Raw genomic sequence first — 15,762 nt, forward strand, 5'->3', positions numbered from 1 at the left:
GTTGCGGAATGTTGTGGACATCAAAAAGACCCAGTTTCCGAGCCAAGGGAATTAATATTCACAGTCAAATTCCCCTCTCCTATTTGGGAATCGAACCTGTGACGTTGAGGCACCAGTCAACCATGAAGACAGACCACTGAACGAGCAAAGGGATATTTGAAATCCTACTTTCTACCAGGCTTGAGAATCTAGTATATAAGTTTCTGCTTACAGAGAAGACATTACAATGAAGACAGAAATATGTTACGGTAAACAACGGAAAAATAAAATGATACTCCTTAGTGCTACAGCCCTGAGAGCGTTGGCCTACCAAGTGACCACCGCTCACTCGGAAGCAGATTACGAGGTGATACGTGGTGAGCACGACGTACCTTCTCGGCCATTATTCTGGCTGCTATCTCATCTTCAGGCAACTCCTGAGTTGTTCTTACGTAGGCTGAGATCCAGGTAAAATTACCCGACTTGGCCGAGAATCGAACTCGGAGTATTCTGGTAAAAGACAGGATCGCTACTGCTAAATCGCGGGGCCGGCAAACAACAACAAAAAAACCTAATTTTAAATGTTGTTTGTCGTTTCCATGTTATAATGGTCCGGCTCCATGGCTAAGTGGTTAGCGTGCTGGTCTTTGGTCACAGGGATCCCGGGTTCGATTCCCGGTTAATTTTGCTGGCACGGGGGCTGGGTGTATGTGTTGTCTTCATCATCATTTCATCCTCATCACGACACGGTGGTCGCCTACGGGAGTCAAATCAAAAGACCTACACCTGGTGAGCCGAACATGTCCTCGGACACTCCCGGCACTAAAAGCCATACGCCATTTCATTTCATTTCATTCCGTGGTATAATGAACTTAGAACCTGGAATATATTTTCTTCTTTCGAATGGGCGTTCTTGGGACCACGTTTGTTTAATTGTTTAACCGTTAGTATTTGACCTTTGCCCAATGTTATTGCATCTTCTTCTGGTTTATTTCCTTTCTTTCCTTTGACTTCCTTCTTCAAACATTTTTCCTGAAAACGATGGACTTTCTTCAGGATCTATCTGGCAGCTTCTCTGTTTTCTAAGTATTCCAGATCTAGTTCTTTTATGTCTTTCTCATTCATCGTCAGCCTAGTTGTACGGACTTCCTTGTTTCACAAGGAGATGAAGGTAGGTGGTTGGTCATTCTGTCGGGAGACAATCTTGCCTCATGACCATGGAAAATTACCCTTTCCTGGCAAAGTCAGAGAATAATTATATATTGGAATAGAGCTCGGAACTGTGGCGTCTCCGGTATTCCCTTCCTTCCAGTATAGGGCCAAGACCTTTCAGATTATTCTCTCTATGCAGCTACAACGACATCGGTGCCACCAAGAGGAGCATTGTGAGAGACAGTGATACCGGATCGGGTAAGATTCTTAGATTGTTGCAGTTAAACTGCGGAAGTATTGGTAATAAAATCGCAAAATTCGAAAACTTAGTTGATGCGAGTGACCCTGATATAATTGCGGGAATGGCAAGTTGGTTATCGGATAATATATATAATTCAGAAATATTCCGGTCAAAATTTCTAACGCTTAGACGGGATAGAGGGTCTAAAGGAGGTGGAATTTTCATTTGTATTAGGTCAGAGCTAAACAGTACGTTAAAATGTGTTCTCGATGGCTGCGAAATAATTGGAGTGGTAAATAATGCATCCAATTAACAAAATATAGTCATTATCGGTGCTTATCGCCCGCCGAAATCAGGTTTAAACGCGATCAATCGTCTTTCAGAATTGACATGTGCAAATATAAGCTACGGGGAAAGAACTATAATTGCAGGGGATCTAAATCTACAGTCAGTAAACTGGGCTGGGTCAACTAATGGGGGCCTATCACAGGAAGCAGTTAACTTATTAGTGTGGAATAATGGAATAATGGGTAGTTTCAACAAGTGTCAGCCCCTGCTCATACAGAAGAAGATTCCATTCTTACAATCTCGGAAGTGTTTACGGACAGAGTGCTCAGTGCTAGTCTGTTTCTCCAGATCTAACAGTGTATGTGTGATTTTTACTTGTGGGGTAAACTGAAAGAAAAAGTGTATCGAACAAATCCTCACACATTGGAGGAACGGAAAGAAAATATTACGAATTAAATCAGAAACATTACAGTGGCGGAACAGACTCACGTCAGCCAGAATGTGGTTACCAGATACAATGCCTGTATAACACAGGAAGGATGACACTTTCAGCATGTTTTATAAGGTAAGATTTCATATAAGATTGTGTACACGCTTAAAGCAGGGCGGCCGCGCGCGACATAAGTTCGGCTGAGGCAGGTGCCGTAGCGCAGAGTACAAACACCACGCCTTCGGTCTGAGTTTATAAGAAAGACCCTATAGAGGAAATCTGAAGAAGGCGATGAAAAAATGTGAAGCAGGAACAGAACTTTCGTTAAAGTATGAGGGCTTTCACGGCCGGTGTCAATATAATAAAAATCTTCCGGGCTATTATGCCGTGGTCCACTCCTCTCGTTTCTTCCAAACGTTTCGACTACTGCTGCGGCGGGATACAGGAGAGCGTATCGACACGACGCCACAGAAGATGACTACCGCAGCAGTAGTCGAAACGTTTGTAAGAAACGAGAGGAGTGGACCACGGCATAATAGCCCGGAAGATTTTTATTATACAGAACTTTCGTCCTAAACCAGGATGGACGATGATGAATTGCTATGTTAGGCAGAACTTTGAGATGAAGACTGTCTCTTCAAAACACCTAAATAATAAGGAGAGCTCAAAATTACCTTTCTCGTACAGGTGTAAGATCTCGTGACGGGTCTCCTCGACCAGTACGTACAGCCACTCACACAGGTTGCTGGCGATCATGTGCATCAGCCCGAAACGGGAGATCACTCGATGGTTCGACATCCTCATGTCCTTGAACAGAATAAATGAGGCATTAATATTTTGATCTAAATATTCATTGTACCCATTCCAGGGTGACAAGGCGATAAAATGCGTTTGGGGGACAAAATGGTGCAAAAATAAGGACATGTTGGTAGAAAGGAAAACAGTGGATAATTTCACAACCTTTACATGTAACAACACTGTTTTATGTTCCGAAATAGTCTTTGAAGTCTATTAATTGAAACTGTTTATCTGAGAAAATAAGTTAGTGTTGATCATTCTCAATATAAAATTAATACCAAATGTTGTACTTATATGAACATTATTAGTAAAGTAAACTCGTGTCCTCATCCCGAGGTGGAACAGCTCTTTTCAGGTACATCCCCAAAATGGAGGTGAGCTCCATGAACCATTTCAACCACATACCAGCCCTCTTGCCATTCTTAAATTTCAAGCAGTACGGCAGCTAATAACACAACTGTTACACTATGGAGGTGGGCACAATATTAGTGATAAATCCATAGAATTACTTCACCATTTGCATCTTTGTTGGTGATGAGAGCTTATAAAATAATCATACGAATTTATCATATCAGTGTTTAATATTCAAACAACTTCATTCCAAAACAGAGTTACCAAACAATTTTTGTTTTTGATTTTCAATGACTCCCATACTTCTTGCTCGTTGAAATGTGTTTGAGGGAAAGTGGACTGTTTTTCAGATATTAAGAAAAATCTATGCTGGCCATATGTTGGAAATTGTACTGTACAAGTCCTTTCTTGACATGTTCGTAAGCACGTTTAACCAACACCAAATACAATGCATTACAAGGGCGCTTGACAAAACGAAGAACGAAGCTTGTAAATAGGACCCATTGATTAACAGGACAACCAGCATATGCAGTAGAAACGGTCCTTGGGCAAATTACATAAATTTAACGTAAATTCTACTTCCTTTTTTCTTCCTTTCTTATTCCGTTTATCGTCCAGGTTTAGTTTTCCCTCGGACTCACCGAGGGGTCCCACCTGTACCGCCTCAAGGGCAGTGTCCTGGAGCGTGAGACTTTGGGTCGGGGGGATAAAACTGGGAGGAGGACCAGTACCTCGCCCAGGCGGCCTTACTTGCTATGCTGAACAGGGGCCTAGTGAGGAGATGAGAAGATTGGAAGAGAGAGAGACAAGGAGAAGGGAAGGTAGCGGCCATGTTCTTAAGTTAAATAAGGAGAAGTGGGAAATGACGAAAAACTACTTCGAGAATGGCTCTACTCAGTTGACCTCCCGAGGCTGAGTGGACCCCGTTCCAGCCTTCGTACCACTTTTCAAATTTGGTGGCTCATCCGGGAATAGAACCATGGTCTCCGGGGGTGGCAGCTAAGAACACTAACCACTACACCGCAGGCGCGGATAGGTAAACTCTATGGCTCATATTACGCAATTGCATTTATATGTCTAAGACAGATTTTTCTTAAGTTCTAGTCCGTCACATAACTCAAACTTTTGTACGCGAATTAAAATGCTTATCACGTTTTGACTGAAGATTTTGTAACTGCCTGATGATTTAAAATTTCCAATTAAAATTTTCAAGATAGTAATAAGTAATATTTTTAAAACATATTTTATTTTCAAAAATTCCCAGTTGGCTGCGTTAGGCAGTTTGTTAGGCACTCGGTTGTACTACTCAAGGCTGCGAGTTGCAATATATAAAAATGATTTAGCATTGAGGATGTCATAAATACGAGAAACGCCTGTCAGAAGATCAGCTGGCCTACTTTTTCTTCAAGTGCCGTCTCCTCACAGAAGGTTGGCAACCATCATACAGTAAGTTTTCCTATTTTCCAATTCTCGTATCAGAGTTGCCGTATCCTGTATGTTTCGAACTACTGTTGGAAGTTCAACGTCCAGGTAATAATAATAATAATAATAATAATAATAATAATAATAATAATAATAATAATAATAATAATAATAATAATAATAATAATTGTTACGGGGTTCTCCGTGGAACGCAGAGGTGAAAGAAGGTGCCGCGGTGAATGGTTCTAACTACAATGTCAAGAATTGAATTTAAAACGTAAACTGAAGGTTATATTTTTGAAAAACAACGAATTTTCACTTAGTGAGATAACAATGACATATCAGGTACAAAATAGAAATTTGGAAACAAGAACAGAAAATTCAAAATTTAGTGACAGTTTAAAAATCTGGGCTCCAAGCCCCTCACTTTACAATTCTTGAGCTCCTAGCTCAAATGTACAAAAGAGCACAAATTCACTCAGGGGCAGAAATCCCCCTAATTCATGGAGCACTTGCTCCCAAAATCCAACATCTAGCCTTCAAGAGGCATACAGTAATCTTACTTTGAAAAAGAGCTAACAGGCTCTCAGATTTCCAAGCCTATTCAAGGCAACATCCACTTACAATTTCTGGATTACGCAGGGGTATTTAATACACAACCTACTGGGCCTTCATGGAACAAGAATAATGGCTAAATAAATGGCCCGAACACAAAATGAATAGAGGCGAATACTTGCACTCCTAGATATGAACGCTTAAAACCTAAAGGGCACTAGGCCGATGAAACAGGGTCTTTTCCCAAACTACGGAGGTGACTCATATAAGAATAAATTAAGACATTACGGAAAGGAAGAAGACCAGTTACAAGACGTAGTCACCTCAAACCAATACGAAGGGGAGCTCGAGAGGGTACATCACTCTCTATCCCCGATTTATAGTTGAAAATTATATGTTTTTACATTAGCCGGCAGAACTTACATTTTAGAGAAGTTGGTTACATAGTTAAAGATTCGGACCTTTCCCTCGGGTTAAACTGCGGAGCTAGCAAGAAATAAAGATATTAAGTGGTCATTATCTGGTAGAAGTTCTAGCAGCTGACGAAGAGGCCTCCCGCCTCCTGCTTGACACACACACACTCAGTAAGATGACGATCAATTGGCCAAGAGACGTGAAAATCCGCAGTTTATACACCCTCGGGGAAAGTTAAAGACCGTTCGAGATTAAACTAGCCACACCCTCTCACGTTTGTTGGTCCCTTTAATAGTTACACTCCAAATCGAAGAAGAAGACTGTGATTGGTAGAAAATTAATTAAGAAATAATTGATTGGTAGAATTCAAAACTGGCGGAAAGCAAAGATAAATATTGCCAACTCAAAAATAAATGAACATCAAATAGGAAGAAAACCTTATGAATACAAAACTTCTGTAAATCAAAAGTTCTTTCATTTCGCACCAGGGTGCATGATCATAGTTTTTTATAGTGACATCTATAGAAGAAAGTCCAAACTTCTTGATGAACGGCAAACAAAACAAGTAGAAAAGCAGTCAGTTCAGGAAACTTCACAATAACAAAATTACATCAAATTTCTGTGGTGACATCTTCTGAGTAAATTTATAAGTTGGTCCAGTTTCAATTTCACGGTTTTTCCAGCAGATAAGTTCTTTTAGGTGCCAGATTTAAATGCACGGTGTTGAGGTGTACCTTTCGCTACAATAATAATAGGAGATCAGTACTAACACGTAACATTACTCCGTTTTGTGGGACAGAATTTCAGTGCTACTGTATCTTTTAACCCCAGTAGTATTTAAAGTGATGTTAAACACTTATTCTTCACGGCAAAATACAGTGTAAGAGACGAATATGAGTTGTGCAGAATTTTAAGAGATCTATACATAAATTTTGCACAAAGTAATCCTTCAGACATTTAGTATGAGAGAGGAAAGATGTATTCGGATACCAGGACAGGACAAAATGAAAAATAAAGTATGAACTGAAGGTTATCTTAGCCGGAAAGGGAAGAGATAGACTTCACTCACCTTGCCGTTGAGGAACATGAATTGCATCTGGAGCATGGTGAGGACCATCCTTGTAGCTGGATTAAGGGCTTGGAGCACGTTGTGACAGTGGCTATCCTTTTTCAACTCGAAGTACTGCCCAAACTCCAAGCCTGAGTACACCATGCTGCCGATACCAAACGCTGTGACAGTACGATCATATAACAGTAAGTCGAGCATAGGATGCTTTTGATTTCATGTGGTATTGTAATTACTAGAGATCAATGGTCTTTAGACTTAACATTATTGTTCACGAAGTACTTGCTATTTTTAGTACGGCAAGTAGCAACAAGTAAGAGCTGATTTGTATGGGATTTTTTCTCTATAGGGTTTAATGATACTGTACTTTACCTTTTGTTACGATCTCAATTAAGTCATTTGATTCTAATTTCCTAGTATAAATGGTTAAATGGATAATTTATTGAAAAGTATACACGAGAGGGAGGGATTTATTAGTAACTAGCAAATGTACCCGAGCTTCGCTACGGTATTATATCTTGTATACGGAGTTCTACGTAAGTTACTGCACACGAAGTGAGTAAGATTATATTAAATTGTACATCCCATAGCGTTATCCGAGAAACAAAATGGGAAAGACCCCATACGTTTTTTTCCGATGTAAGGCGCACGTTGGATAAATTTAGGTGATAATGGGAGGCCACATTTTCTACTGCCATTCACAATTGAGTTCGGGAGTTTCTCGCAGACTCAATTGCCAGCTGCCATTCGCGATAGAGATAGATAGTTTTCAATATAACGACAGGCCCCTTTCTTAATGCTAGTTGCAATCGAGTTGGAGGGATGTGAGTGTAACCGAGAAATGCTGCACTATCTGAAGTATAAAGAATCGAGATACGACAATAAGTCTTACGACCAAAGTTGAAGATCTGTCCAAATTGAGCAGCAATTGCGTAATTTGCTATGTGAAATGACTTACCGTTTTGAAATCAGTAACCGCGAAATGAAGGTCTGAACCGTCATTGAAATTAACTCTATATTTCGATATTTTCCGGAGTCTAAAAAATAATATAATTGAAAAGCAGTGACCAAGCGAAATTATGTACATATAAAAGGGACGTAACGTATAAAGGACGTTTCGCATGTAGTCCACATATTTTACTGAAAATCAACAGTACCAAAGAAAATATAAGAAAACTGTTGTGGTTTCCCTATAAGACCCCAATCTATTCAGTGATTTTTTAATCATATGCATATCTAAATCTTCCCCCGGATGGGTATACTGTATAGGTCTATATAATGAAGTTTGGTCGAGATCTATCCAGCCGTTTCACCGTGATGGTGGAACAGACGGACAAACAAACACGAAAGCTAAAAGCCATTGATATGGCTTTGAGTTGACCTAAATCGGAGATATATCTGAAAAATGGGCAAAACAAGCGAAATTACAGACAGCGGACCCCCTAGAACTTTATTTATATAGATAAGTATGGGCACGTTTATAGGTGCAGACCATTTCGAGATTTACTGCTTTTAAACGTTACGTCATGTCAACAAACAGATTCCGCCGTCATATGCCTCTTTTAGTGTTCTACATGGCTGGTCCTATGACATTTTCTCGTATCTCCTATATTTATGGGTTAGATTGAGTTAGAAACATTAAATAGGGTGAAACGGGGGTACAGTTTTCGCACATTATTTATTTTTCGGATACTTTTACAGCAGCTGGAATCATAAAACTTGGCTAACATACGACCACTGGTCGTGTCAGAGCGAGTATCGCATTTCATGATTCTATCCTTCATACAAGTGTTCCAAACGATAAGACATACGTATAAAAAGTACAAAATGAACTTAAAATTGAGAAATGCAGCTCTGTCTAATGAATAAGGGATCGAGATACGACAATATGTCATAGGACCAAAGTTGTAGATCTCTCGAAATTGAACAGCGATTGTGCTTTCTGTTTTATGATACGACTTACCGTTTAGCCACCAATTATCCCGAAACGAAGGTCTGCACCGTCATTGAAATTGCCTCCATATTTCGATATGTTCCGGGCCCAAAACGTTATACGTTTGAACAGCTTGGAATTTTTCCTCAAAGGAAAGAGTGTCCAGGTTTCTGGATTAGCACTCGCATACATACGGAGTAATTACGGAAAAAAATATTACAGTTAAGAACGTTAATAGAAAATAGGGTTATAACTGAGGACGACGGGATGGGACAAATATATAAATGACAAGTGGATGTATTCTAAAATGAAATGTCCCTCACTAAATTGTGATGATATGAGTTAGGATATAAGAAGGCAGTAACAGAGGAGAAATTTAAGCGCAGGAATTCTTAGGTAAACAGATAAGAGGTGTTATTACTTAAGTCTAAAGAGACAAGACAGAGGCAAAAAATTAAAGCGAAAAATAGAAGTAGAAAAGAAATGCAGTAAAATTTATAGCAAATACCAGCAAACATCTTACGGTCTGAAATCATGGGCTACACTCCGCGGGACTGTTCAAATGTTAACAGCCCCTTTAGAGCTATTCGGCAACGATTGTGATCTCCAACGGGATTCCGCAAATATCCCGCGGAATGGCAGCATGACGTCTCTCTCGCCTTCTTATTAAGGAACAACCACGATTTTACAGGAATTTTGAAGAAAATGACATTAGCCTACGTTACTTCCCTGCTCGTAAGCAGTCAGAGACGTTGCCACGGTAACCGGTAGGTTCGTTGTCGATCTGTCGACCACTCAATGCAGAGCACGCAACCCGCAGAAAAAAAGTAATTTTCTCCCTCATTTGAAGAGTAAGGGAAATTATGCTCATAACAAAAGTTGTTTAAATGAAGGAACGTTTCACATATATTCCATAGATTTTACCGAAAATCAATAGTGTAAGAAAAAATGGAAGAAGACTGTTGTGGTTTCCCTATAAATCTCCATTCTATTCAGTGATTTTTAAATAATATGCATACTTAAATCTTTCCCTGCATGAGTATACTCTATATGTGAAGTTTGGTAGATATATATTCAGCCGTTTCGCCGTGATGGTGGAACAGACGGACAAACAGACATGAAAGCTAAAAGCCACGGATACCGTCTTGAGTTGACCGAAATCGGATATCTGTAAAATTCGCTAATCAAACGAAATTACAGACTATGGACCCCCTACAACTTTATTTATACAGATAATAATCATATCAATAATAATTTTAATGTTTTTACGTCCCACTAACTACTTTTGAAGGTTTTCGGAGACGCCGAAGTGCCTAAATTTTGCCCCACAGTAAATCTACCGACGCGAGGCAAACGTATTTGAGCACCTTCAAATACCACCATGATCGAACCTGCCAATTTGGAGCTGGTAGGCCAGTACCTCAACCGTCTGAGCCACTCAGCTCGGCGGACTTTTTAGTGTGAACATGCTATAAACAGTTTGGCTTATACCGATTATAAGGTATAACTGGTAGACTGTGTTGAAAGCTTATAATCTAATATTTCGGTACCTGAAAATAATATGATACAACCATTACATTTCGTGGTGTAAAATGTTGTCAGTTGGGAAGGAACCTACAAGGCCAGCTTATGAAACTGCATTGTATTAAGTTCTTAGAATGTGTATTCCGCCAGGATGATAGTATAACAATGAAGTAAAAGTCAGGATGCAGCAAATCTCATGATGCAGTCAGTTTTCTGTTGCCAACACCAACATTCTGCAAGAAAGAAGTGGGTTCTCAGACGAAATTTTATCTACATCACTCTGGTTTCAAGTCGACTTTTCTTTATGAGAGTGAAAGTTGCGTAGAGTAAATATACCTTATTCATAAGCTGAAAGCAGCTACAGTAGAATTCCATTAGTCCGGCATCTGACATTCCGGAACGCCCGATGGTCCGGCACCATTCCAGGATTTTTTAATGTTATTATCTCTTAATAATGATTTCTCGTGAACAATTTGATGCATTATTTGTCGAAACCAATCGAAGTGTAATTTTTTATTATTTCAAAGTTAATAGTGCAAACGTATCTGATACAATCCATTTGTTATGCACTGACTTACTTAAATATCTCTATCTCTGGAAATATTCAGGCTGTGTGCTATACTGAGTACTGGAAAGCCAACCATATGATAAAAAATAGATTTCAAAAATGTATTGTATGGGCCACGATCAAAAACGGATGGGAACATGCCTTCAAAAACTGAAGCGGACGGAAGGAAAAGAGAAGTTGTAGATGGAAAGACTCTAAATGGTAAAGGAAGACTTACAGATAAAAACATCGATGAACGCCGGCATTATTATGGAATGGCAATAAGAAACAACACGTTTGTAAATAGGAGTGTGTTATTAAATTATGATTCTGCCGATCAACATTTTATTGCAAAAGCGCCGTGTTACAGCTGTTTTCGCTGTACGCCTTAACCTATATCGTAGTAAAAGGTACCTCCCGATAGTCCGGCATTTTCGATAATCCGGCACCGGGCCGGTCCCGAACGTACCGGACTATCGGACTTCTACTGTGACATGAAAGTAGCGAGAATGGTTACTGGTACAAACAGCTGAGAACAACAGCAGGAGAGTACTTATAGTGAAGAGGTGACGACTAAGTAAAGAATGAACTCGACGGATGAAGCTGTGCATTTGAACCGGCTTCTATGGGGTTATGCAAGGCGTCGAGAGTTGCATGGGTTATCTATGAGAACAATGGACTCAAATATGTAGGGTAAGAGGGAGACCTAGTGGTAATGAATACACTTTATTTTTAAGGATTTAAAAATAAGAGACGTAGAACTAGAAGATGCTATAGTGCTGGATACAAATGGAGAGTGTAAAAGCGCTTCGCTGTTAGCAATAACTGCTCAAATTGAAGTTCGTACCAGGCGTATGCATAGTCTTTTCCGGTTCCTCTAAGAGATAGCGCCATCGAAAAGTACGCAGCGTATGAATTTGACACATACAGTACGTCAGTTTGTTCGTCTGGCATTAACCTACCAAGACACACAATTTGAGTCGGTCAAACACTAGCTCTGTGTTGTATCGTTCAGTGATCATGTCGACGTTTGTGCCTGCAAAAGAACATTTGCGGCTGGCATTGCTTTTCTTATTTAGTCAAAATAAAAAGACTACGGAAAGTCATCGTTTGCTGGTAGAAACATATGGTGAACACGCTTCATTGATTAGAATATGTGAGACATGTTTTAATCGGCAAGAAAACCATGCTTTGTGTCTGGTGGGACCAGAGCGGTATTGTGTGTCATGAACTCTTAAAGCCCGGGGAAACCGTTTGTGTACAATGTTATCGCCAACAAATGATTAATTTGAATCACACATTGATTGAAAGACGACCAGAATGGGCCAGAAAAGAGACCTTGAAATCTCTTGGATGGGACATCCTTCCGCACCCGCCGTACTGCCCCGAGCCAGCGCCATCTGACTATCACCTCTTCGTATCAATGGGGCACGCGCTCGCAGAGCAGCACTTCAGAAATTTCGAGGAAGTTGGAAAATGGCTCGACGAATGGTTTTCCGAAGAAGACAAAAGTTTTTCTGCATAGTCTTCATAACTTAATCGAAAGATGGGCGAAGTGTGTAGAAGCCGATGGCCAATATTTTGAGTAAACAAATAATGGATTTCCCTTGAAAATGACGTGATTTCTTTACCACAAATACCGGCAGAAACTTATGCATACACCTGGAATAAGGGGTTTTCAATTGAGACACAGTCAGGCTCCATGGCTAAGTTATCATTCCTTGTAGCGTCTTTGAGAGGGAGTTTAGTGGGGCGTTCCTTGTAGCTCAATGTCCTGTCAAAGGCGACTTTGAGGCATTTTAGAAAGGGATTTATCAGAGCTTTTGTCTGAATAAAACAACCATTTTGTAGTTTATCAGGTGATTGATATAGTGGAAGCAAGGAAATTCAGTCTTAGTGGTGCTCGGAATCAGTCTCCAAGACGGAAAGAAAGTTGATATTTCGTCACATTGACCTCTTGAGACTTAAACATCTATAGGCCGTCTCGATGGGTAGCAGTATTTTGGTAGGTCCAACGTCTTTAATAACAGTCACTAAACAATCGCAGCGTGCTTTCTTGTTATAAAAATAAATTTACACTGGTATTGTTACGTTCGGGGTCAAGAGCAATACAAGAGGGTGGTCTGTGCGTGCGTGTGCGTGGTGGTTGTATAATCAAGGTAGTAAAAGGGTGTTCGATTCACCACAAGGAATGAGATTCGGTTTCCTGCTATGAAGCTGGAAATTTAGTAGTGAGACTTCTGCTTCTTCACTCAGACTTCACCAGAAATTATTACCTGGGGGTACAAGTTGCCAAATATGAAATTGACACTCAATCTCACTTAATACTTATATTAAGGGCAGTGGAATCCCTTACCTCTTCCACTCCTCTACGGACTTTCATGGCCTGTTATCCAGCAGAAGAATTTACACACGCACGCACTCACACACACACACACACATTAAATACACAGCACGTGTTAACCGGGATGTTTTAATCCATAAGAGGAAGCAGTTAAACTTTCAGTATAGATGAATATTAGTGTGAAATTGACTGTATCGATGTTGTGCGTGAAACTGTGGGAGACAAGAAAAAATGAAATAATTTAAAAGTATATTCAAGAGTTATAGGGAATGGATACAACCACATACAAAGCAGTGATATAATACAAAACAATAGTTGTGGATTGGAACAATTTACAAACCTATAGCGCCCAGACGAAGGTAAAAGCTGCCGTATCTTACTAGAGGAACGGGAACGTTCTTGCGAGGTACATCTAGCATTTTCGTAGAATTACCTAGAAAATAAGAAAAACAAAGAATAGAGAAAGGCAACATTCAAGAAGGTCTTATTACTCATGAATACTAGAGTTGGTGATATCATTCTGATTGAACAGTGGTGGTGACGGTGGTGGTTGGTGTAACCCGCCGCTGGTCGACGTAAATGGAGTCACCCCGTCGATCGACATGTGAGTTCAGCGCTCACCCCCGTTTTGTTTTACGTTTGTCAGTATGATTTTTGTCATAATTTTATTTCATGTGAACTTAATAAAATATTATATTATGCAATGATTTCCTCTTACAAACAAGGAAACATACCATTTTTCTCTAAAATATTACATATTACATAAAGAATTACACAAATAAGAAAATTAAAAAATACGTATACTGATATGAAATAACTGTCACTCTAACACACACATTTCTAACCTTGACTCTACATTGGGCACATTACAAGGCTGAACTAGAGGCCGGAACCACCCCCGAAGTCTCACTCTCCATCTTTTCCTTGGCATGCGTGACAAAGCGTTATAGTGTGTTCACCGCTGATTGGCCTCACATTTTCCACACCTTGGCGTAGTTCGCGGTTTTTTCGCTTATGGCAGAAGGCAATTTCACCCTATCTCTGGTCTGAACTGGCTGCGGAGTTATTTGTTCTCATTCAAGTCCAAGGTATTTCTGTATGCCGATCCGTAAATCCGCGCGAATGCCGTATGCTGACATCCTCGCAGTCATATGGGGCTTCGTAAACTCCATTGCCAAACTTTTCAGGAACTTCCTCCGGGTCATTTGTTCCGCGGTGTTGCACCTGAAATGACCTGGGCATTAATGCTACCAATGCCAAGCATAGTGAAGAAGATACGGAGGGGCCATCTGTAGCACACTCTAGCAACAGTATTGCACCAGAAACCATGTATGGCCTGGAACATAATTTTATTTAATGGAAGTCAGCGCAAAGGGATGACCCTAGCATGAGAAGTAGCGCAACGGAAACGGCTCGGGCATGCATACAGCAAGCAAGCAAGCCACGTCACGCCGGAAGGTGATGCAACTATCACGTGAACACCACCTGATATTATCGAACATACTAGAAGAAATTTTACTAAGTTTGGAACCTATTGAGATATCACTTAATGAGATACACCATCGTATAGCTCCCTATTTAAAGGCAAACATACTGAAATTAATATCGGCCTACGGACTTAAGAGTAATTCAGGTGTAAAGAAACTTGACTTTTGCACGACGGGAGGAAGCTGACCTCGACAGATTGGTATAAAAGAACGGGGTTCTGTTAGGTCAAGTCAGTTCAATTCTCAACTCGCTGCCGTTGTGTAGTTATGCTATCTCACGTGAACAGGTCCGTGAGGTAAAGACTTATAAAACAATAACTTGTGTTGGAACTTAGAAACTTTTCGAGTGATATGATTCTAATTTAATAATTTCAAAGTGTTGTCAAAGACATGATATTTAACCACTTTACAGACATAGTATTTTCAACTGCAAATCGAACAAATTTAATTGATTTAAACTTGTATTCATATTCGAATGAAACTGACTTTAAACATTCATGAGAAATAAGCGTGTGAACATTAAAATGATTTTCAAGTGAAATAATTGAACATTTAATCTATCCAACTAATCTATTTCATAATATTACCTTAAATACGTGTGTAAAAACTATTGGTTGAAGTTTTAATAAGGCTAAACCTTCATCACAAGTGAACAGTATTTGACATTGTATAACATTGCCGTCATAGGAACTTGTAAATTTCCGCGAATTAAGTATTTCGTTATGGCGAATAAGACTTTGATTTTCTTGTGTAAATATGTTACAACTGTGCTTCAACATGAACAGTGAATCCATTCTAATGAGCAGTAATAATTTTTTACCAGTGATTAAACATTAGAGGAAATACACCAAGTTAAATACAGTGCCAATTTTACAATTTACAAGCATAGGACACTCACAAGTTAATCTTGTCAGTTGGACTTTCTCGTGTTTATAAAGTATACAACTGACACGTTGAAACCCTAACTGAGTGCGTTTTTCGTCATATCAACCTGCTATCATTTCGACTACGTGGGAATCGGAACGTGGTAATTATGCGGGAGATGGAACGTGGTTCGACGCTGGAATTTGGGACGTGATTACTACGCGGGAATCAAACGTGGTACCATGGGGATGGCATCACAACACCAGCTGCCAAGGATTCCATATGCTGTTCGTTGAACCGCATTTATCTACATTTCCAGTCCTGATATCCAGATAATTCAGGCGATATTAGTGCCTCTCTAAACAAA

The 15,762-nt window shown here is 39.8% G+C and overlaps 1 protein-coding gene across 2 annotated transcripts in view; it reads right to left on the bottom strand.

The window, feature by feature from the left end:
- Positions 1–15,762, bottom strand: part of LOC136874847 (proton channel OtopLc) — a 164,294-nt gene that overhangs the window by 17,442 nt on the left and 131,090 nt on the right. For both annotated transcript variants that reach the window (XM_067148526.2, XM_067148525.2), the window contains exons 7-9: positions 13,385–13,477; positions 6,700–6,860; positions 2,765–2,897 (exon numbers count right to left, since the gene is read on the bottom strand). In XM_067148526.2, the coding sequence (XP_067004627.1) occupies positions 2,765–2,897; positions 6,700–6,860; positions 13,385–13,477 (387 nt within the window). The remainder of the gene's footprint in view (positions 1–2,764; positions 2,898–6,699; positions 6,861–13,384; positions 13,478–15,762) is intronic.

The sequence above is a fragment of the Anabrus simplex genome, chromosome 5 (genome assembly GCF_040414725.1).
Source record: "Anabrus simplex isolate iqAnaSimp1 chromosome 5, ASM4041472v1, whole genome shotgun sequence".
Taxonomy (NCBI): Eukaryota; Metazoa; Arthropoda; class Insecta; order Orthoptera; family Tettigoniidae; genus Anabrus; species Anabrus simplex.